At 41.4% G+C, this 22,727-nt stretch overlaps 1 protein-coding gene across 1 annotated transcript; it reads right to left on the bottom strand.

Moving 5' to 3' along the window:
* Positions 1-2,922: 2,922 nt before the first annotated feature.
* On the bottom strand, positions 2,923-20,530 carry TXNRD3 (thioredoxin reductase 3). Its single transcript, XM_036390956.2, has 16 exons — positions 20,163-20,530; positions 14,689-14,749; positions 12,983-13,092; positions 12,685-12,801; positions 10,801-10,873; positions 9,825-9,944; positions 9,279-9,421; positions 7,765-7,880; positions 7,431-7,656; positions 7,121-7,213; positions 6,597-6,673; positions 5,907-6,063; positions 5,595-5,702; positions 4,623-4,718; positions 4,282-4,416; positions 2,923-4,157 (listed from the first exon to the last, which is right to left on the bottom strand). Exons 1-16 carry the CDS (start codon positions 20,337-20,339, stop codon positions 4,095-4,097), a joined length of 1,872 nt encoding a protein of 623 aa, XP_036246849.1. The 5' UTR covers positions 20,340-20,530; the 3' UTR covers positions 2,923-4,094.
* Positions 20,531-22,727: the final 2,197 nt, after the last annotated feature.

The following is a 22,727-nucleotide window of genomic DNA, read 5'->3' as shown; positions in this document are numbered from 1 at the left end:
GAACATGCAGAAACATCACCTGGCAACAAACCTGGCTGCTACAGTCCCAGCAAAGCATTTTTACCAAAGGCTGGTATGGACTTTATCACAATTTTTCATCCTGCTTGAGGCAAGGGAGGCAAAGAAGAAGTGAGTGAAATCAGTCCTTCCCCTTAGACCACTCTTTTTCCCCTTCTGCCCAAGCCTGTGCCAGTGTGGGCTCCCTGCCCTCCTGATGCCCAACTCCAGCCCCATGAGTCCCACTCCATCCCAGCTGCCAGAGCCCAGACCCCATCCCTGCTCTGCCCTCGCCCACACAGCACGCCAGCCCCAAGTCAGAGCACGTCCAAGGGAAGGTTACACAAGTGACTCAGTGCCAGGCTCCCAGGAGTGACATTTTTACAAGACACAGCAGTGGTGAGCCCTGCCAGCATCTGCCCACAGCCATCAGCCCCTGTGAGAAGCACACAGCACAGCAAGTGCTGCTCAGAGGGAGTTTCTTGTCCAGGCTCTCAGGTTCACTGTGGGCTCAGCCCCCTCAGGCACAGCTCAGGTGCAGCAGCACAAATAGGGCAAGGTCCATCCCAGCAGGGTGGAGTGCCAAAGGGAGACAAACCAAATTCCTACACCACAGCACACACAGAGCCCCCCAACTCTTGTATTTCAGAAAAGAGTGCAGTAATAATTTTTAACCAAGTTAACTAAAGAAATAACAGTTCTGTCCCCTCAGTGCTCAAACCCACAAAGCTGCTAAATGGTTGCAAAGCCCACAATAAATTTTCCTAAAAGTCTTTTAAGGCAAATTTTTCTCTGTAGAAGCTAGAAGTCTTTAGGTTTTCACCACTATAACGTTTGAATTGTACACAATGTAAAAAGGCAAATTATTTCAAGAAAAGCTAGTAAAAAAATACTACAGGTCAAAACACCTCCAAACTTGGCTATCTCTTCTTGAACCTCTAGATAAGAGTTACCTTTTTCTTTTCTATTCATATCCATCCACAATTTTACAGCTGATTTTGGTAATTTGAACATTTCTCCCCTTGCAGAGCAGGAACCACAAAGCACATGACATTCAATAGATCCACTACTATTTTTAGTTAAAATGCTTGATCCTTCCTTCCTCTGTTGTTCCCAACTCTTGTAAGGCACATCCAGGAATTTTTCCCTTGCCAATATTCAGGGAAGGCTTGACAAGCACAGGATTTTAACATGTACTTTTAACTTCAGTTTAGAGCTAAGGAAAAAAACCAACCTTATTTTTCAATTTTCTGCCAGTATGAGATGTGCTGAAAAAGGGTAAACACTTCAAGTCTTTGTCAAAAGCAGCTCCAAGGGGAATTGTGAGAATCAGAAGCTTTAAACAGTTCAGTTACCCAGGAAAAGTCTTTTGTGTCTAATTTTGGCATTGCATGGCTTATTACAGAATATTCAGCTCCCCCTTTTGTCTCTTACTTGCCCCCACAGTTCTTGCACAGGCCAACTTTAGCTGCTTGTGTTACTCAAGATAAATTACAGTGCTCAAGATATAATTAAAACTTATGCTATGTGGAAAGCCATCTACTAATTTGATGATTGTCTTCAATGTTTACAATAACTATAATAACCACCACTTCTGGACCTGAAATGGATAAATTTCACCAATAAATTTAAAAAACACAGAGCTTTGCTGTTCATCCACTGTTTCAAGAGCTCCAGTTCAGATACAGAGTGCCTTAATTATCAGTGATCTAGACAAGCAGCTAAGCACAAATTCACTCACAACTGAGCATTTTCAACTACAGCTTACAAAAGCTTCCCTGGTATTAGAGCATGAATAAATACCAGTGTTTTAAGAATACAGAACAGCTCTTCAGAATTTGTTCAACAACACTTATGACAACAGAAATGTAAACACCAATTTGCCATTAATGCCACTGCTGGAGTGTCCTTACTACCCAAATTCAGGATATTATTTTGTTGCTACAAGTCCCACTTCTCAGATCTCACCTTCTTCTCTAACACCTACTGTCCACCTTAAAATTTTGGCTTTGATCCATGGCTTGTTGTCACAGCACATTTTATTTTACACGTGAGCCTACTGAAACACAAGTGACATGTTCACTTCCTCCAGCTATAAGCTACTTACTGTGTACTTTAACTGGAGAGTCAAAAGCTTTAAAGAGTAACTCTGTAAAGTTCTTGATGCCACCAGCTGTGTATCACCTAGAGCTGACAGCTGGGGCAAGCATGACAAAAGGAACATCTGCAATTAGGACACTGTTACAGATATGCAAGTGCTAATTATTGACCAATTAACACGAACCTGCAAATCAAATCTTAATTTGAAATAAAACTCAATTAGTGCTTACTAATAGCAAATTCAGGAATTAGCACTCATTGACTTGGCTTCCTCCTTCACTTCCTCTCCAGCAGGGCTACACCGGGTAAACTTTGCTATTCCCAGTCAGTCTGTCATCACTTCTACTGGACCAGAAGTAACTCCTCTGCAGCAAAGCAGCCCCTGCAGCTCAGCAAGTATCTCCCCTGTCAGGTATTTTGCAGTGCTACTGAGACTTGGGGTTTTGCCCAAAGTCTCCAAGAGTTACTAAACTTGAACTCGAGCAAGATTTGCTGCTAATACTACCTAGATTCTACTGAGCATCTTTGAGCTGTGCTGCAGTTTAACAAAACAAGGTATTCAGAATCTTCTGGAATATACAGAAATGGTATAAAACTGATCTTTCAAGTTTGAACTCACCTAAATTCAATTCTGTATACCCAAACAGAAGCACATTTGATATCTTGAGCAAGCCCCCAGGGGTAACAAGAGAACTTGTTTCTCCATTTAAAAGATTACAATTTGCACAAATCCACGGGTGTTTTATTACTGTATAGGATACAAAACGTAACTCAAGCCCAATAAAATCTCAGGCAACAGAAATCATGAGGTCAGACACCACAGAGTGTTGTATGCATTGTTTATTGAACTTCAAATGCCACAGTAGATCACAGATTAAATAGTTAAAAACTGGTTACTATCATACAATGTTCAGAACAGTCTTTCAAAACAGCTCTTTTGACAAAACTAAGAGCCAGATTCAAGCACAATTCCCCCAGGACAGAATGCTAGGGGTGGAAGAGAGCTTCAAAGTACTGACAGTACACAACACTACACAAAGCACAGCAGGTCATTGCCCTGGGCTGCCACATGAATCAGAGCAGCTCTGTACAATACCTTCTGCCTCACTCATGGGGTGAGTCCACATGCCTGCTGTGTCAGTGGACAGAGTCTGCTTCTCCAAGACTTCAGCATTCCACATAACAGCACAGAGAGAATTCTGGGTTCGGTGAGGTTTTAAATTACAGAGCTGAAACCAGATTTAAACAAACTGACATGGCCTTGCACTTACACTCTTTAGCCTTGACACACAAGACACCTACAAATCAAATTTTTATTTTGAAGACATGTCGTCACCTGAGGTCAAAAAACTGTGAAAGTGAACAACAATGGTGTCTTCGGTTAATTACTCTAAAGTTTTTAGACTGCTTGGGATGGGAGACTAGTGCTTGAACTGCACTGCTCAACACTGCATCCTATTTATGCCATCTTGTCTCAACTGAACATACAATTAAGTATAACAAAATGCATCAAAAAGATAAATCAGTCAACTGTAAACTGTTGGCAAGAATCACTCAATTATGTATTTGTCATCTATTTCAAGCATTTGTACAAGACACTGGAACTAGAAGCATTAGCTTTAATTTGTGCAATTTAAGAATTTCCTTCAGGAGGAGTTCAGTCATCTGACTAGACAGGAAGCTCCCAGCCCTGCCTGGCAGTCATCAGTTGCAGCTCACCTCACAAGAAGATTTTGAGCAACAACGTCAAGAAAGCACCGCAGTGCTAATCCAGGCAAAGTCAGGATTCACAGTCTGAGATTCCTCTGCTGCTTTACTGCTCCACGTGCAACACAACTCGTGCTGAGGAAGCCTCTCCAAGGCACCACTCCCAGCTGCAGCACCCACAGTGGCACTGATGCAAACCTTTACACTGCTGCAAAGCAGTTGGATGTATTGGAGCTTCCACAGGACCGAGAGTGCACAACATGGAAACAAGTAAAACAGCAGGTTTAACCTCAGCAGCCCTTCTGAGTGATGTCCTGGCCAGAAGATTTGGTAATATCCATTGTAGTGAACACCTGTAAGAGACCAAAACAAGAGCTTATTTACTGTTGCCTGCATCATCCACATGGCTACTGATCTCTTGGGAAAACTGCCTTCAAGAGCAGTTTTAAATCAGGCTGTGCCTTCCCCCTTTCTTACCTCTGCACAAGTAGGATGGATACCAATTGTTTCATCAAGTAATTCTTTGGTGAGACCACATTTGATTGCAGCAGCAAAACCTTGGGTAACTTCACCAGCATTGGGTCCAAGAACATGCAGTCCTATCACACGATTCTGCAGAACAGGTGAGAGAAAAATATGAGTCAGTACCGGGCAAAGTATGACAAAAGCTCTAGAGTGTAACTCCCACTACAGTAAAAATGTTATGCAAGCAGGTCAATAGCAGAGTCTTTAAGAAAAAATTAACTACTTCAAATAAAGTAGTTATTCAGTTCTTTCCCCTTCAAGAATACCCTCAGCAGATCCATCTTGCTACTTACATTGTCCTGTTTATTGCAGATAACCTTTGCATAACAGGTATTGTTATCTCTGCCTGGCACTGTCCATTCAAGTGGCCAGAACAGAGTATGATAAACCTGGGAGAAAAACAAGAAAAAGATGATTAGAATTTCATTGATTCATCAGGTTATTATCTTTATAAATAGGCAGTTTGACATTTAACCCACTATATTCTTGTCTATAACAAACGAGATGAGTAATTTTTTTCCACTCAGCCCACAGAGTCCATACTCCAAAACTCAGCCGAGGAAGACTTGACTCAAACCATGTAGCTCTGATTTAAATGCTTGATAAAAACAGCTACAATATACAGTAGTTGCAAATCAGACTTTCAGAAAGAGAAGTACAAAATTCATATCCAGTTACTTTAAGTCTAAACATACTATGCAAAACAGTAACAGCAGAAGCTCAATAATGTCAAGTGACTTTGAAAGATATAAGAAATTAAACACAAGGCATGCAAGCAGCTTCCTCATAACTCCTTAGAGATATGCAGAAGCCAGAAATTACCATAAAATGGGGAAGTTATCCCCACTACTACTATAGACATATGTTTAGGTCAGCAAAAAATAAATTCACAATTCAAGTAGAGTGAACCAGCAGAAAACAGTTCATCCCAGGAGTCTGGTACACTTCAGTAATAAAAGTCTTTAATTCATGATAACAAAAACCACTCCTACAGCTCTGCAACCCAAGTCTGGCCTCCTGAGGTGAAATGCTTCTCTCAGCCACCTGCAAATAGTTATGCACAATTCTAATGTCATTCAATCCAGTCCTGGGTTTCTGTGAGCCCAGAACCTTGCTGGCCAGATGAAAACACAGCCACAACAGTGTTACCTGTCTAAACTTCTAATCTTGTAAATCTATGTCTTGAGACTAAAGCAGCAAGGCCCACAAAAAACACCCTCAAGCTACAAGTTAATTGACTTGTGTGTAATCTTGTGTGTTCTTACCTCCAAGTTTTGCTCTCCATATTCATCTATGGCTTTTTGTTCAGGATACCCACAGCTGCCATACTCTAAAGGGGTAAACACTGTTGTTGGTACATTGATATAGTCACACTAAAAATAAAAATAAAAAAATCATATGTAGACTATGCAAGTTCTATACACAACAGAAAAAGTTATATAAGAACTTTACTTCTTTTTTACAAAATACTTGCAGAGTCAACAGGTAAGTGGATAAATTAACTCATGTTACTGCGGTTTTGAGGCAAAAAGCATCTTATTGAGAAATAAGTTGAAGTTGTCTGCTTATAGCTTTACCTTTTTGGAACTACCCCCATACAGCCTTTGGGCCAGCAGTCTCCCTGCCTGAATGGCAACTGGAGTAAGTTCAAGCTTTCCATCCAAGATATCCCCAATTGCATAAACGTAAGGCACATTGGTTTGTTCTTCATCATTTACAGGGACTTTACCATTCCTTTAAAACAAACAGAAGACCACAGAATTCAGCATCACAACTTTTCTCAGATCTCTGTAAAAGGTAGGGGAGAAACTTAACTACTGAGCTCATTTCATTAAATATCTTTATGCCTTTTTTACTTCAACTGCAAACTCTCCAGAGCATCAATCACCTCCAACTCTGACACTGTGCTGAAGTCTGTATTCAGTGGGCCAGTTCAGACATGAACAACAGTGCCTGGCTGATGGCAGTCAAGCTACTCAGACATCTTTGGACTCACAATCTTTCACCTGATTATTACAGAGCTCTGTGCTTTCAGCACAATGACCAACTAGTACATATTCACTCAGAATATTTTACAAAGTACACACTGAAGAAATTAAGTTAATGGACAATTATACTCAAATTCAGAACAAAAAAGTTTTCAAAGGTTCACGTAATTGTCATATATAAGAGTGGGAATTAAAAGACCACCAGTATCATGAGCTATTTTTACAGAGGTAAAAAAAATCCTTGCATTTAGTGGTTTTAGGGAGTTCAGTAATACTCACTTCTCATTGATCTTGACACCGATTGTCTGTAACCCAATATTCCTGGTACATGCATCACGACCAATGGCTAGCAAAACCTAAAAAAACCCCCAAAATTAGCAATAACTTACACAAGAGAAGTATACAAATAGCAATAACTTTACACAAGAGAAGTATAACATAAGATTTCCTTTGGTTTTTCAGTGAAAAAACTGAAGCATATGAATAAGATGCCTTCCACACTGTTTTTTCCCAAAATTTGAAAGAGCCACCAGTAACTCTCTTCCAGGTACAACTTGTTTTAGAGATGTAACAAGCAGAAAAGCCAAAACAAAAACAAGCAAGAACACTGTTTATATGAATTAAACTCCAGGCTGACAGGGTTCAACTAAAGACAAATAGTGAATTTCCACTTTTTTTTTCTGCCAGTAAATTACATGAACAACTTTCTAAGGAGGAGTTCCCTTCAAGTTGTTCAAGAAAAAGTATTTGAATACTATTCATGTGCATCAATAGCTATTTCTTTCAAATCCAGACATGCTTACTGTGTTATATTCTTCTTCAAGGGTTTCCGATCCCTCAGTAGACTTTGCTGTCACTTTCAGTCTTCCTGGCATTCCTTGCTCCAGCTGCTCAACCTGTGCAAATTTTTGTAAGCTTAGAATGACCTGAAGCAGCAGAGCTCACTTCCATTGTCATTCAAGCCTCGACCTACTAATCTATCATTAAGCAGTTAAAAAAGCTCAGTCTCATAAAACATTTATTTCTGCACAGAGCCAAAACCTTCCCAGACAACACCTGCATTTTACATGTGCTGTTCAAAGCAATGATGTGTTAAGAGAAGAAAGCACTTGCCTGAACAGGTACAAACTTCCTGATGAACTTCACGCCGTGTGTTTCCATGTAGGCTCCGATCTTTTCCGCCATTTCCTGGTCGAAGCCCCGCAGAAGAATGGAACGGACCATCACGGTGACATCCAGCCCCAGGCCAGCCAGAAACCCCGCACACTCCAGAGCCACGTAGGAAGCACCCACAACCAGAGTCTTGCCAGGGCAGTAAGGCAGGGAGAAGAGGTCATCACTGAAAAGAGAAGAAATCTAAGTTATAAAGGTCCTTCCAACACAAGCTTGTTTGACTTGGCAAACAGTAGAGCAGACAAGTTCAGTCTTTTGTGCCTTTTCATCTCACCTTGTAATGCAGAATTCTTTATCTCCAGGGATACCCAGGTATCTTGGCCTTTCTCCTGTAGCCAGCACAAAAGTCTCTGCTGTGTGATAGGTTACTTGTCCTTTTCTGTTAGTTGCCTGTTGATGAAGACACAGTTAAGACTGACATTTTCATATGCTTTGAGATAAAAATTATGTAATCCTTTCCTTAATTATTGTAGATATCCTTAAAAATCAAGAATAAGCAGTTTGAAACAAGAACAAATGCATTTAGAGATGCCACACAGGTCACTGAAGAACAACAGGTTTAAACAACTATCAGGCTTTTCTTCCATTAGAGCACTTAAAATCATTTACTCTTTGAATCATGCCCATTTTAACTACTAAATTAGATGGGATTACTCATGAGAACTTGACTTCCGAGTTATAAAATGCCACAACAAATTAAGACACCCCCTTTATCCCCACAATAAAAGGCCAATGCAATGCGAGGGACAGCATAACATGAATTAGTCCTTCAGCTAATATAAAAAAAAAGTAATTAAAAAAAAAGGTAACAAGTTACATGATTTCAGTTCAGAGGGCCTAAGACCCAACCTTGCATGAATTCTAACTAATTTCAACTCTAAAGACCCTTGGTCTTTGGAAATTCCATCTTGCCAATCCACCTCTCCCAGAATCTGACCTTCATTCTTGCTCTTTGTTAGTTTTCCATCACAGATGAAGGGAAACATTTTCCCCATTGAGTCAACAGGTAATTCAGGTTGGAAGGGATCTCAGGAGGTCATCTAGTCCAGCCTCCTCCTGGGAAGTCTCTCTGTTCTACTTCATTTATTGATTAAGGACACTTAAGTGGCTTGGACACTTGAACAGGTGGTACACAAGGTAAATTGACTTTACTATTATCTTTCAGTGCCGAGCTCTTGGTTTAAAACACAAGTAGTTCAGCCTTGATATTGCAAACAATTACACCCACTGAGTGCAACAGTTGCCTTCAATATGCACTTCTAGGTTAACCTTGCTTCAGTATGCTCACTTATAGCAAGATTGGCAGAACAAGCTTTGTCTTGCCAAACTGACACTTTAATTTGTATGCTGATACAGCACAAGGTTCTAGCAGAGCTCTTATGCAAGCACTTAATCTAAATTTAATTTCAATAGTTTTTATGCTTTAGTATGAGGATTATCCAAGTTGCAAAATCACACAGCTGGAGTTTCCTTTCTTTTCCCCCCCTCCTCACTCAGGCTGCTGAAATCAGTCATGAAGGTACAAACTAAGACCACCTTCCTTTATTCTTACAAGACACCAGTTTACACATATCCACATCACTCTTACAGAACTAGGTTTGCAAACACTGTGGCAGATACTAAGGCACAATAATTATTTTAATCAGGAACTTCACAAATGAGTAATTAACTTCAGTTGACCTAACTTGGCAATGTCAAGATGAAGCCTTTTAGGTGTTGAATTTTGTAAGGCAGTTCTAGAACATGAGTTTTCCCCTCCCAGCTAAGTATTTGAAATGCAGAGTATACCTTGATTTTGTGTGGTTCCACGAATTCTCCATATGAATTGAGGTATGTCACAGACTTCTCTCTCAAAGACACTCGATAGCCCCAGTTTAGAGAACCAATGTAGTTCTGAACTGCTTCTACCATCGTCTCCCAGTTGTGTTTAACTGAAACAAGACACTAATTTAATATTTAAGAACATAAAAGTGCAATGTGCACCTTAAGAAAAAATTAACTTCTTCATTGTACATCATGCTAAGAAAACATCATTATCAGTAATGAGGATACATATTAAGGTCTTGTTCTACTACGTTAATATTTATGTGACTTGTTACTATCTGAGCTAAACCCATTCTAGAAGTTTTGTCATTTATTTCAGTTAATACAGGGAACAAAACACAATTAACTTTCAACCCCAAAGGTTTCTATGACTCAAGGAGGAGGACACCTTCTGATTCACCTAAAAAAATACTGAACTCTGCCTCTAATTTATTAAGTCCAAATACAAGAACAGTCTTGAGTTCAGCATCTCATCTGTACAGTCATGGTCTTCCCTCCGTTCTTACCAACCTTGTTCTTCATACTGCCACCCATACTTCCTTGAATCTTGGAGTGCCTGACCCAGAAGTGCTGCTTGATGCATCAACTTCTTGGGAATGCAACCTACATTTACACACGTGCCACCAAGTCCTAAGATGGAAAGAATCACATTATTGCTTCCATTAATGGCATGTATGCTTTCCCTGGCACATACTTTGTATACTCACTATATCACTCAGGGAGGTGATACAGTAACATGAAATTTCTGTTGCAAGGGAAATTTTAGAATACAATGAAACACACTAAACTTGTATTCAGTTTAAGATGTTATTAGGCTCACTGGCCCAAGATAGGTACAGGATGTCAAACATAGAGCCTGGTTACTTACTCCACAAGGCTTCAGATTTTAGTCAGGTTGCCAAGTAAGCAAGGTAAAAAGCCCAGAGTTTCTACAATTTAGTATCATCTATTATGTGGTATTTAAATATACCTGTGTTTGAAATACTATCTACAAGAGCACATCCATTCCTTGACTCAAGAGAAGTCTCACTGAAGTTTCTTACTCATTTTCAGCTGCCAGTATCACTAATGAGGTCAGCCAGCAGCTGCCCTTAATTAGGAAAATGTGAGACATACATAGCCAAGGAGTCACTGTTCTAAAGGGAGCCTACCAGTTGTCTACAATATAGAACTGGATGAACTAAAAAGCAAAATATTCCCACAAACATTAGAATGTGAACATGCACGGACACACACTACCCACACATGGTTTGAAAGTGATCAAAGCTAGAAAAATTTTTGACAGAGAACAGAGACAGCAATGCCCAAAGCAGAAATAACCATCCATAAAAGCAGCAGGTGTGCCAGGCAAATAACTCTTGTTATCTGTGTACCAGAATTACAGGAATTTACCCTCAATTCCTAAGAACAGAAAATCCATATGTAACATCTCAGTATGTATCACTGGTACTCAAACATCATCAAATACAAGATTAAAAAAGCTTACCCCATGAGGTTCCAAGAGGTGTTGGAACAACATAATCTAATACCATTACTTTCTTTCCCAAGGCAGCAGCTTCCTATAAAAGATGGAGAAGACCAGTCAGCACTACTGAACAAAGCAAGTCTGTCCACTCATTTATAGCCAGGATACATTTAGCACTAATAGAAGGTTTCTTTTCTACCTTCACCAGTTAGTCATTAACATACATGGCTCTTCTGTCTCCACCTCTAGACAAAAACTGAAATCCCTCAAGAACTGACTTTTTTCCAAACTTTGAATGGCTCCTTGCATGTTCAATGCTACATCAAGATCATCCTATCCTGTCAAAAGCCATGATCTGAAAAAGGTACGAGATGGGCTCAGCAGCCTGTGATTCTCATCTACCCCACCTAAAGAAATACTGAAACTGTTAGCTCTGCTTTCCATGCAGAAGAACAGAACTGACTTGGCATGTTCATGCATGGAAAAGAAGGCGACACACTGGAGACATTTCAATGGAGCACCACCATGATGTTCAAGGGGCTGGAGCACACCACCTATGAGAAGGCCAAGGAAATTGGACACATTCAACCTGGAGAACAACTGAATTTGGAGGGGACACCAGAGCAACTTTCCAGTGCCTATGAGAAGTACATTAAGATGACTGTGCCAGGCTCTTCAGAATGGCCAAGTAGCAAAGGGACAAAAGACAATGGCATTAAGTTGAAACAAGAGACTCAGACTGGATATAAGGAACTTTCACACCACGAGGACAATCAAACAGGTTTCCCAAAAAGGCTGTGCCATCTCCACCCATGCTTATTCCGAATGAATGAGTCCCTGCACAGTCCTGTGTGACTTCACAGCTGACCTTGCTTGGAGCAAGAAGCTTACATTAGATATTCTTCTCATGTCCATTCCAACCTGAATAAGCCTATTCCTCTATCCAAGAAATTACCAGGTACACATTGTTAGATTTTTCAAGCACTTAAATCAAATCTCTAGGTGCCTCAAATCTATTTAAGAACATCAACTGCAATCCTGCCTCAAACAAGGTTTAGCTGGCTGGCTTATATTTTGTGAATGCTACTCTGAACAATTTGGCAATTAGCACCAAGTTTACAACTGATGTCCCAGAAGGTACTGTGAGGAAAGATCTGAACATTCTGAAAATACACAATTGGCCAACTGAAGAATTGCATTGTCAGCCCCTCCCGCCTGCTTTGTATTTTCTAATGAAGGTTGCATGTTTGGCTGTATAGTTCAGCAAGTGTCAAGGCTGTCAAGAAGAGCCTCACCCTGCCCAAGACACAAAATGACAATTTAGGACCTCTGAGAGATGGGAGCATGTGTCCAAATCCCTTGGGTAGCAGGGAAAACCAAATCTGGACCTTAGGTCCTGAGGCACTCTGAAAACCAGCTAATTGTGTAAGAGCTACACAATCTCAGCTTCCCTTTCTGAGAAAGCACCTAAAAAGGGAACTAAAGAGTGAAGCAGCTCCTTGAAGGGGACTGCTGGAAGCACTTAATTTTAGATGACTGGTGATACTGAATCCTAAACTGTCAAAAGGCTTCAACAGCAGTCCTTAAGTTTTCTAGATTACTGTTTGGAAGCACCTGTGTATTACACATGCAGAAGAGATAGTTAAAAAACATTTGGTTCCACCCTCAGCCAGAAAACTAAAACCTATTATTAGGATCAAGAGCTGAATAAACATTGGCTACAAACTGGTCCCTTTATCCCCTAAGTAAGCACATTACTAGACCACTATTGGTTCATTAATTAACAAGTTGAACAGTAATACTCATAAAAATACAGACTGTTTTATACCAATATAATTAATAGTGAGTAACTTTTGAATAAGTTTTACATACCACCTGTTCTCTAATGTCATTTTCACATCCTACCTTAGAACATGCAAGTCCACCTGAGCCACCACCAATAATAATGAGATCATATTCATAGGGTTCTGTAATGGTTTGGTTATCCCCAAGGAGTTTCTGCAGTGATCCATCCTTATAAGCCTGGGAGAGAAAAAGAAATAAATAATCAAATTGGCACACATGTTTCTGAGCAAACAACTGATAACACTGCCTCCTCTGACTGACGTCACCCAGTCTGCTGTGTCACACAACATTCAACTACAACCAAACAGCAAATTCACTCACTCTTGTCCACTTCAGCTGATTTTTATAGCCAGGTTACCTGGTATGTTGCATCACAGCCACCAATGTGAGTTCCATTCACAAATACATTAGGCACTGTCCTCTGGTTGGTCAGCTCTGCCAATACTTGCTGAATACTGGCTCCATCCTCTAAGAATAAAAGAAATATGTACATTATAAACAGATTTCAGGAAAAGAGGTATTAGAACAACCTGAAGTATTAAAGGTTTGGACTGTGAACACTGTAGGTTTGCCAAGACAACAATTTTATTATAAACATTCCATTTGCAGGTTTCCTGGACATAAGCAAGTCTTCAGAAACTACTTCTCAAAGGAGCAGGCTTAAATACAAAAATTAAATTGATATTTCAAGCTACAATTCTACAGCATGGAGTAATGCTGAAGTAGTAAGAGTTTAGCTCTTCTATTTCAAGGATTTTTATCTCTTACAGTGTCGCATTTGTTGCTACACACTACAGTGTTCACTACACAAAAATTCTTTTCCAGCTATCACAGAAGATCACACAGACACCTTTCTTTCATGAGAACTTATTTTGGAGTATGTTCTGTGCACAGGAACATAATTTTGCCCAGCAGCTTTGTATTATGAGACAATGGGTAAGGGAAGTATGAACATGCTTTTCTACTTACCCTAAAGCTACTTTCCTCCTTTTTCTACCCACCACACTGTCAGAAACTTTCTAGTTTTAAAATTATCATTGCTTGACCTCACCTGCCATCTGAATCATCAGCACCTACACACAGGCTCAATTTAGATCTCTCAGCAGTAAATGTGGGAATGGGGATTTACAGTAATCACTTTGACTAAAATCTTTTTATTCCAAGATTACATCTACTAAGTATCAGTAATCACAGCAACTGCAAGGGAAATATATTATTAATTAGAAGTAATTCCAGGAAAAAAAAAAGGCTGTGTATTGTACTTTACATATCTTGGGCTATAATTAATTCACAGTATGACAACTTGAATAAGAAGCAAAAGTAACTAAGAAGAGATGAATAAATAGGTACATTTCTCCCAAACATCGCTTAGGCAAAAGTAAAAACTTCAAAAAGGCATTAGAACTTTAAAAAAACATTGGGAATTTAAGTTTTGTGCAGAAAAAAAAATAGACACTCAACAGTTTACCAAATGTGCATTTAAGAGCTCAGTAAAAACCATGTAAGAAACGATTTGTTCCTAGAACTACATTAAAAGCTATGTGCATTATGTCTGTATACAAATAAGGCACTGCACATGTCCTAAAACTAAAGCAGCTTGGGCTTTAAGGAAAAAAACAACTTGAAACTTGGCAGCAGCCAAGTTACTGGAATTTGCCCTTCCTTCCAGTGACTCAGCACGTTTCCCAAAGAAGGTCACCAACATACCAAGTCAAACATTAACAATTCACCTGAAGCCACAAGAGAACCAGGAGTAGGAAAAAAAATTACAGACTTATTCCCCAGAAGCCATAGCTCCTTGGACAGAAATCAGATCTCACATTCTCTATCATCTGATGGTTTTTACAGTCAAAGCCTTCAGTTATATTAAAAACACATCCTGTATAAAAACCACATTGAAGCCTAATTGCCTTTATCTCTGCATATATTAAAATGTATTTTACTTGTTTCACAGGTCCCCCAGCTAGTTCAGGACAGTTTAAGGAATCATGCAGCTCAAGGAATCACTCATTTTTAGTTACATTAAGCAGCAGCATGTGATACACTGTTGTTTCTCCTACTCACCAGTTACATCCAGTTCCAGAGCATAGTAGTCCACTCGCAGGGAGCGGAAGAGTTCCTTCACCTGCAAGAGGAACAGACACCACGGCAGTGCAAAGGTTTCTCAGCTCAGGGTACAGCTTCCCTGCTGGACACACACAGGACACCTCTAAGGCTCAGTTCCTGTGCTCTGGGGCACAGGCTCCACACAGCTTTGGTAGCTTGGCTCTATGTTTTGTGTGTTCCTCACTTAAAGCCAGAGCATTTAACCTTCCAAAACAAGTCCCATTACCTTAAGAAAAAGCTTCTAGATACAGTTTGCTTAGCTACTGACTTCTCCACCTGTGACATACCAAAAGCCATGGAACTGACTGCCATATAAAAAACCAAAGAAGAGAGATAAAGCAGCAGCAAGATTCCTTGGTAATACTAAGAAAAAAAAAAAAAAAGAATAATAAGCAAAACAAAATGCTATCAAGGAAATTAAAAAAAAAAAGCTGCAGAAAGAAGGAACGTGTTCCAAATACTGAGTACTCAGCACTCAGCTGGGTGTTTTTTTAACCTCAGTTCTGGATGGACAAAATGTATCATTACCTGATTCGAACCAGGCAACCTTTTAGAAACAAGATTTCTACAGCAACACTTTTTGTGAAGCTGGCATGTGAAAACAGCTCTAGCAAGAATCACTGAATGTCTGGGGATGGACTCACTTGTCAGCATGGAGCCTGAACATTTTAAAATCAGCTTTCTGAGGAACCTCAAATTTATTGACAGAGCTTCATCAAGAGTATGTTGAGGCCCATCTAGTAAGTTTAAAGATGTCTAACACACAGGGAATAGAATGTTTTTAATATTGCTGTGACTCACATTGTTACTATACTGAATACTGAGTATTCCAGTGTTTTCTGATTAAGTTTCAGTTTTATGCAGCCAAACAAGAAGATTTTGTATTCTGTACCAGCAACAAATTAAGTTTCTTAGTACATCATATATCAACTGTAACATTCAAAAAAAAAGCTTTGCCTCTGTAACTGATTTTATTGGTTCTACAGTAGAATAGTGGAAGTTCTAAGGGACCTTTTCAGCCACCTGCATGAACTCCCTGCTCAAAGCAGAGCCAAATGTGAAGGTTGATGACATTGCTCAAGCACTGTCCTCTCACTTGGAACATCCACAAGGACAAAGACACCAGAATTTCCCTGGGCTGGCTCAATGTTTGACCATCCTCACAGTAAAGAACTTCCATTTTATCCCTTTGGAGTGTCTGCCATTGCAACTCATGTTTGCTGGTTCTTCTCCTTTCACTCTGCAACTTGAATAACAATCTGATTGCCTTCCCACTTGTCAGCTGAAGGCAGCAATAAACTTCCAGTCAGCCTTACCAAGGTTCAACAAACTGAGCTCTTCCTTCACACATTCAGTGTGTGTGATCCTCCAGTCCTCTAACCATCTAGATGATCCTCGAAATTTTTTGTCCTAAGCTCACCATTACCTTCAGGCTTGCGTCCTGGAATGATTACAGCTACAGGCAGAATTAAAGGGAAACAGCAGTGGAACCACTCCAGACCTCCTGTTCTGCATCTGCTGTTACAAACCCCAAAGTAAATGCCATGCAAGATCCAAAAAGCAAAGCTTAAAGTGATTGCTGCTAGGAAGTGTTAAGAATGCAGAGGCAAATTAGAAAATTAGCTGCTTGGCTGCTGGTTTAGTTTGCAGCAAAGCAGTGGAGTAACAGGCAAGCGTTCACCGGTTTTTGTTTTCGTTTTTTAAAAAACTCTGCCAAAACATTGCAACAGCAGCTGGCACGAAGGAGGACAGGACAGAACATTACTAAACCAAGAAAGATTACACTCAAGAAAGGACAGATTTAAGGCATTTAGACCACCTTTATTCTCTACTGAAGGTACTCAGTAGAGAGAAAAAAAATCAGACAAACACCAGCATCCTAATTAGAGGTAACTATTGCACTTTGCACTTATGAACAAATCATACTTGTGTTGTGCTAATGAACTGAAGGAAGGATCATAGCAAGCACATGAGCAGTTACAAAATCTTCAATGCAGGCAAGAGATAATAGATGACTTTGGTTTGGAGAAGGAAATGATTAGGAGGAGTAGAAAGATAACACACTAATCATGACTAATATCAAGATAAGCTGAACAGGAAATGATTTCTCAGAAATACTCACTGGAGCACTCAGCAATAACTGCATTTACCAGAAAACAACTTTGAAATGAAAAGGAAGTAAATCTCCCTAGGGAACACAACCAGAAAACTCACTGCTATCTGGCATTGTAAAAGCCAAAATTAAAATGAGATTAAAGGAGTTATTAGACCAACTAATGAAAAAGAAAGTCCACTGAAAACTTTGAACCCAATAAAACTAATACCAACTCAGGCAAAGAAATTCGTGTGTCTCACACACACACCCCACTGGAAACTTCAGCAGTACAGTGGGAGATTTTCTTACAGCCCAAAGACAGAACTACCATTTCTTCAAATGTCTGGGGTGGGATACAAGGTTTCAGGGTCACTGATACAAGCATTTACTTCCCTTTTCACCAATGCAATGGCCTCAGTTACCTACTAAACCCTTTCAGTTTTCACAAGAAGTGATGGACTAGAAACACTTCCAAGTATTATTAAACAATAGATAATTCCTCTGAAACCAAGAAATTAGTCTAGCTTTAGGAAATGCTTCCCAGAGATGCTTTCTGTCACTAGGAAAGCTAAGCAGGTTTGAGATCAGCTTCACATCATAAAATAATAATGGTATGTCCTAGGTCTGCTTTTTCAAGTATCAGCTAACACTCCATAATAGCTACAGCTGAATTGGCCAGAACCCCCCCGAGGACAGAGAACGTAATCTGTAATTACATAAAATATAACTAAAATAACCAGTAACTTTATGCAATCACAGCTGTTGCTCCTAAAGTATCAACATATCACAGTGTTCAGCCTTGCCATTTTTTCATGCTTAAAAACTATGTTTTCTTTATGCATTTCTATCTTACTTATTATCTTTTCTGGCTGCTAAGCAATTGAAGAAACAGCCAAGTTAAATTATGACAAGGAAGTAATTCTACCACTACCCCCTCTCCACCACTGCCCTGTTAAAGCAGTTGAACAACAAATTGCATTTGCAGAACAGCACAATTGCCAAGTCATGCTATTAGCTAACCTGAATACAATCACCTACCTAATTCACTTAGGGAATTTATTTGCAGTTGTGTTTCTAAAGAAAAGTGCCATTTTAATTTTCTTCTAGCATGGCTACCTCCACTTGAAATGGAGAATTCTTTCCACACCCAAATTAGGTACTTTCAGACCATGAGCACTAAACATCTTTTTCTATTAATCCTACCAAAAGCACACTGCTAACAACCATCCACAGTAAAAGATATACAATGCACACTATTCATGTGTCCAAGAACTCAGAACTATGTGATTACAGTCTAAGTACCCAAGCTGTAACTACACTTCCAAATTATATCCACTTCATTAATTCTATAGACTTGATCAGCTAACAAGAATCCTGCATTAGCCATTGTTTTCCCATTCCTTTCACTAATTTGTAAGTCTTTGGTAAGAGGGATTTTTAATACCCTTAGTGTTACAGATATTCCTCTGTTTTATCACTTGATGTCTCATGTGTGGATTCCTTCTTCCATAAACTTTCTTCTTCTAGTTCTCTGTCTGCAATTTACACCCCTTCTCCACATTTTCTTTGTTATATTACCTTTCTGTTCTGTTCCAAGCAGGGAAATAAGCCAAGGAAATCTGCCTACCAGAGCAGTCACCTCTTCTTCCCCCAGCCCTATTTATGACCTGTTTCTTCACAAAAATTCACACAGCATTTTTCAAATCCCCCTCCTAGAAAGGGCCATGACAGAGCGTCCTCCTACCCCCGTGTTCATTCTTCTCCTTTGCAAGACAGTAAGGATAATATTCCTAATATTCCTTATATCTGATTGCTTCCCTGAAGCAAGCAATCTGCCTAATGGAGAAACTATGAACAAATGCAGGGAAGAAAAATCTGGAATTTAATTACTGGACTACAAACAAGTCTTTGCTCCCCTTCTTGTCTTAGTCTAGAGCCTCTGCAAGACCACAAACAGATGAAGGAAAAAGGCACAAGGTTTAAAAAGTTACAGTGCCATCATGTGATCTCAAACTCACGAAACTGAGTGTCATGAGCATCAGCATTTACAATCACAAGCACTAAAAGCACACAGGGCAATACTGACAGGCATGACTAGGTATTTCTCAATGGGCAACTCTGAAGTCCTCAAGAAATTATTTTTCCTCAGCAGAAGATAACATTTTTGTCAGCTGGACTAGACAGGAGCAAGACTCCAACTCTTCATTTACTGAAACTTTGAGTAAGCTGTTAAGATGGATTTGAGCTATGTTCTCTGATTTACTGCCTGCCAAAAAGTTCTTAGACAGAAGGCACTCGTTTGGTTGATCTTCCCAAACACAGAAGTTTCCTTTCCCAAAACCTCAGTTAAGTTGCAAGTGAGATAGGATATATTCAGTTCAGTTTCCTGCAAGGGGGTCCTAATATCTCTTCCCTTCCCAGAACTAAATCTAACCCAGAAATGGGAGTGAGGTTTCTGAGTATGTTCCTGGTTATCAGTTCTATTGAGGAACACCAGGACTTGATCCAACAGTTCCACTTATGTTCTTACACAATGGCCATATCAAATATGGTAGTGTGAGGTATAAATAAAATTTCATAACATACTTTATGTAACTATCCAAGGTAACCAAGGCCTACAAACCCTCAGGTCCTGTGTGGACTATGACCAGTGTGCTGGTACAATAAAATTCTAATGAAGGCCTTGAGTTTTTAATGAGTTTGGCTTACTAGCTATAGCAAGTGGGTGTACATTGGTGTACAATTAGGGCTAAAAAGATATTTTTCTCTAAACATTACAATTAGCCAAGACTACTTTACTCTTCTTTTAAACACACGCTGCAACCAGGATTTAGAACTTATGCATCTGCTACAGAGTCAACCTTCCTTAAATTCAGGAAGGGCAGAAAACTTAACTCATCCCTCCCGTGGAGAGTAGCTTTGTCCAAGCTGAACACCAACGCGGTACCCAAATTTCCAGCGAGAAAAGAACACAGCCAGCTCCCTGAGCTTCGAGCAGCTGCAGAGCTGAGGAACAAGCGCACTGTGCAGAACTCGCCACACATCCACCTCCCACCGTGGCAAAGCCTAAGCACTACCACGAACGCCACGGATCCTCGCCTGGTTTCGAGCAGCAAGCGGTTTTCCAGCACGTGCTGCTGGAGCGGGATGGACACAGCGCCACTTCCACACGCTCCAAAGCCCGCAGGGGCCGCCGCATGCCCACACCGCCCTCCCTCAGCCCCGCGCCGTGCCCGGGCCCAGCGGGCGCCCTCGGGCCAAGGTCTGCCCGTGCTTGCCTCGAGGGGACGGCCCGCGGGGGACCGTGCCCAGCGGGCTCTCGCCGCCGCCGCCTCACCTTGTTGCAGTAGGGGCAGTAGCTCTTGCTGAAGATCATGACGCGGTGCGAGGCGATGAGGTTCCGCACGCGGAGCTTCAGCCCGTCCCAGTCCGGGAGCCGGGTCTGTACCGGCGGCGGCGGCGCCATGGCGGCAAGATCGCCTTCGCCGCGGCGGCCGCGCTGACCCTCGGCCATGCCCGCCCCTTCCGTAGCCGGCGGCAAGCGAGCCGGGCCGACCTATTCGGAGGGAGCGAGGGGGGGACAAAACGCCAAGGAGGGCTCTCCACCCTGCATTTCAGCCACAAGCACTATGAATCGTTGTAAAATAATAAAAACGTCTTTTATACCAGAGGCGAAAGTGTCAGTATCTGCCTAAAGACTACGTAGAGAAGGACAAACTTGCGTTGTTTAAGGCTCTCTCCCCTCTGCGAGGGGGCGTGAAGTGAGCCAACAGGAGGCCGGTGCGAGCGCGCATGAGCGGCCGGCAGGCGGGCGGTGCCGGGCGGGGCGCGGGGCGTGGCGGTGCCGGTGTCGGGCGGAGCGCGGGGCGGGGCGGGTGCCGGTGCCTCTGCGCCCGCCCGGCCGAGGCTGGCAGGGTGGATAGTGCCGGACAGGGCGAGCGGAGCGACGGGCGGTATCGGGGTTGTCCTTTGCCCCCTCACGGATCGCCCGGCCTGGAGCGGTCGGCCTAAGGCCCGGGTTCGACCTGCCTCGGTGCCCTTTAAGTTAGCGCGAAGTGTGGGGAAAAGCTGCTTCCCCCGTGTGCCTCCACCTGCCCCTTGGATCTCCTGCACAGGGAGCAGGACGGGTACGAATGTAGCGTCTCCTATAATAAAATGGATTATTAGCCAAGAGAGCAGAAAAAGTTTCATTTTCTTACACATTGCAGGTCTAAAGGAAGGGCGTGCTGAGGCGTCTGGTACTGCTTATTGCATACATCTGCGATGAGATGGGACTACTCAATGCGCACGAAGCCTGGTAATTGCCAGGGCCGTTGTCAGCGGCATGGCAAGAGCCCGTGTGAGGGCACAGACAGGAGGGGCCCTGCCTGGCCTTGGGGCAGTGCCGGTGGCGAGCCGAGGCCCCGGAGCTCGGTCATGTCCCCGAATGTGTGCCCGTTGCAGCAGCAGCTCCTGTGAGCCATTCTAGGCGGCTGTCCTGGTTTAACGTCTCAGAACTTCGCTAAATCAAACCCTGCGAGCTTCTGAGTGATGGGAGTTATTTTCTGTAGGTGAGGAAAGCACGGAGTGATTTCATAAGATTCAATAAGGAGTTTTTAACAACGTAGGTAATGAAGTCCATTGCTCCTCCCACACCTGCCACAGACCAGTCCTACTGCTATTTACTAATGCTAAAAATAGCCACATATAATAGCTGTAATGCCACCAGTGATGAAAATGGGCCTGGTGGGAGACAACTGAATTAACCTCCTTAATTCCTTTTTGGATCACATGTACCTATGATATTCACTGTCCAGTGAGCTTGAAAAAAATGTATATTGCATTTATTTGAATGTTGGCAATGAAGGAGTTCTAGACTAGGACTTTCTACACTCCCCACAGAGAAAAACAAATCTAAGTTTTGCAGCCTTTTATTTTCAGTATCAGTGTATAGGAAAGTGGATACAGTACCTGCAGCTACTGAGGTTTGACATAACATGCATGGGCCAGAACTACCCACTGTGCTTTGTTCATAGTCCAAACAAAACTGCTTGTTTGGTTCCTAGCTTTGGCTAATTGTTCTCTCTCATTCTCAGACTTGTTTTACCTTGTGAGAAACAGTGCTGCCTTTATTATTGGTACAGGAATTAATATCCTAAGCTCAAAGGTTTTTGCCACTGTCTGAAGGTTGGTAGGTTTTCATATTAAACTTGGTCTGTTTCCTTCAATATAAATATCCATCAGTTCTAGAAGGGTCTGAGAAAGGAATAAATATCCAAAAGATCTTTTTCTGTTGGCATGCTCAGCACTGATGGCAGTGTGCCAAGTCCCATGAGGAATAAATGTCCAAGGCAAATTAAGTCACTTGAGGGTTTATTTTCTGCTCTGTGCACTCTGCTGTTGGTTGTTATTACCACTGTTGCCTTAAAGCAAGAATGGGGTAGTGGTTTTAAACTAAAGGACAGTAGATTCAGATTAGATACAAGGAAGAATTTGATGAAGCCTTGGGCCAGGTTGCCCAGAGAAGTGGTAGATGCCCCATCTCTGAAGACATTCCAGTCCAGGTTGGATGGATCTCTGATCAACCTGACCTACTTAAACATGTCCCTTCTCATTGCAGGGGGTTGGAGTAAGTGGTCTTTAAAGGTGTCTTCCAATGGTGTCTAAACCATTTTGTAATTATATGATTCTGTGGAGAATGGAGGAGGGAGACAATGTTGACTTGCAAAACAAAGGGGTAGTCTGGAAGCACCCTGATGGCAGTTTTTTGCTTAGCTTTGTTTCCAGGCACTGTAGGTGGTTGACAGAAAAGGAAAGGATTGAACTCTGGAGAAAAAGAAAGAAATTATTGCTCAGTTCTAGACATGAATGGACTGCTACATTAGTGTCCTGTCTCTGTACCCCCATAATGGCTCTGATTATC

The sequence above is a fragment of the Molothrus ater genome, chromosome 11, assembly GCF_012460135.2.
Source record: "Molothrus ater isolate BHLD 08-10-18 breed brown headed cowbird chromosome 11, BPBGC_Mater_1.1, whole genome shotgun sequence".
Classification (NCBI taxonomy): Eukaryota; Metazoa; Chordata; class Aves; order Passeriformes; family Icteridae; genus Molothrus; species Molothrus ater.
This window is presented reverse-complemented; position numbering and strand designations above follow the sequence as displayed.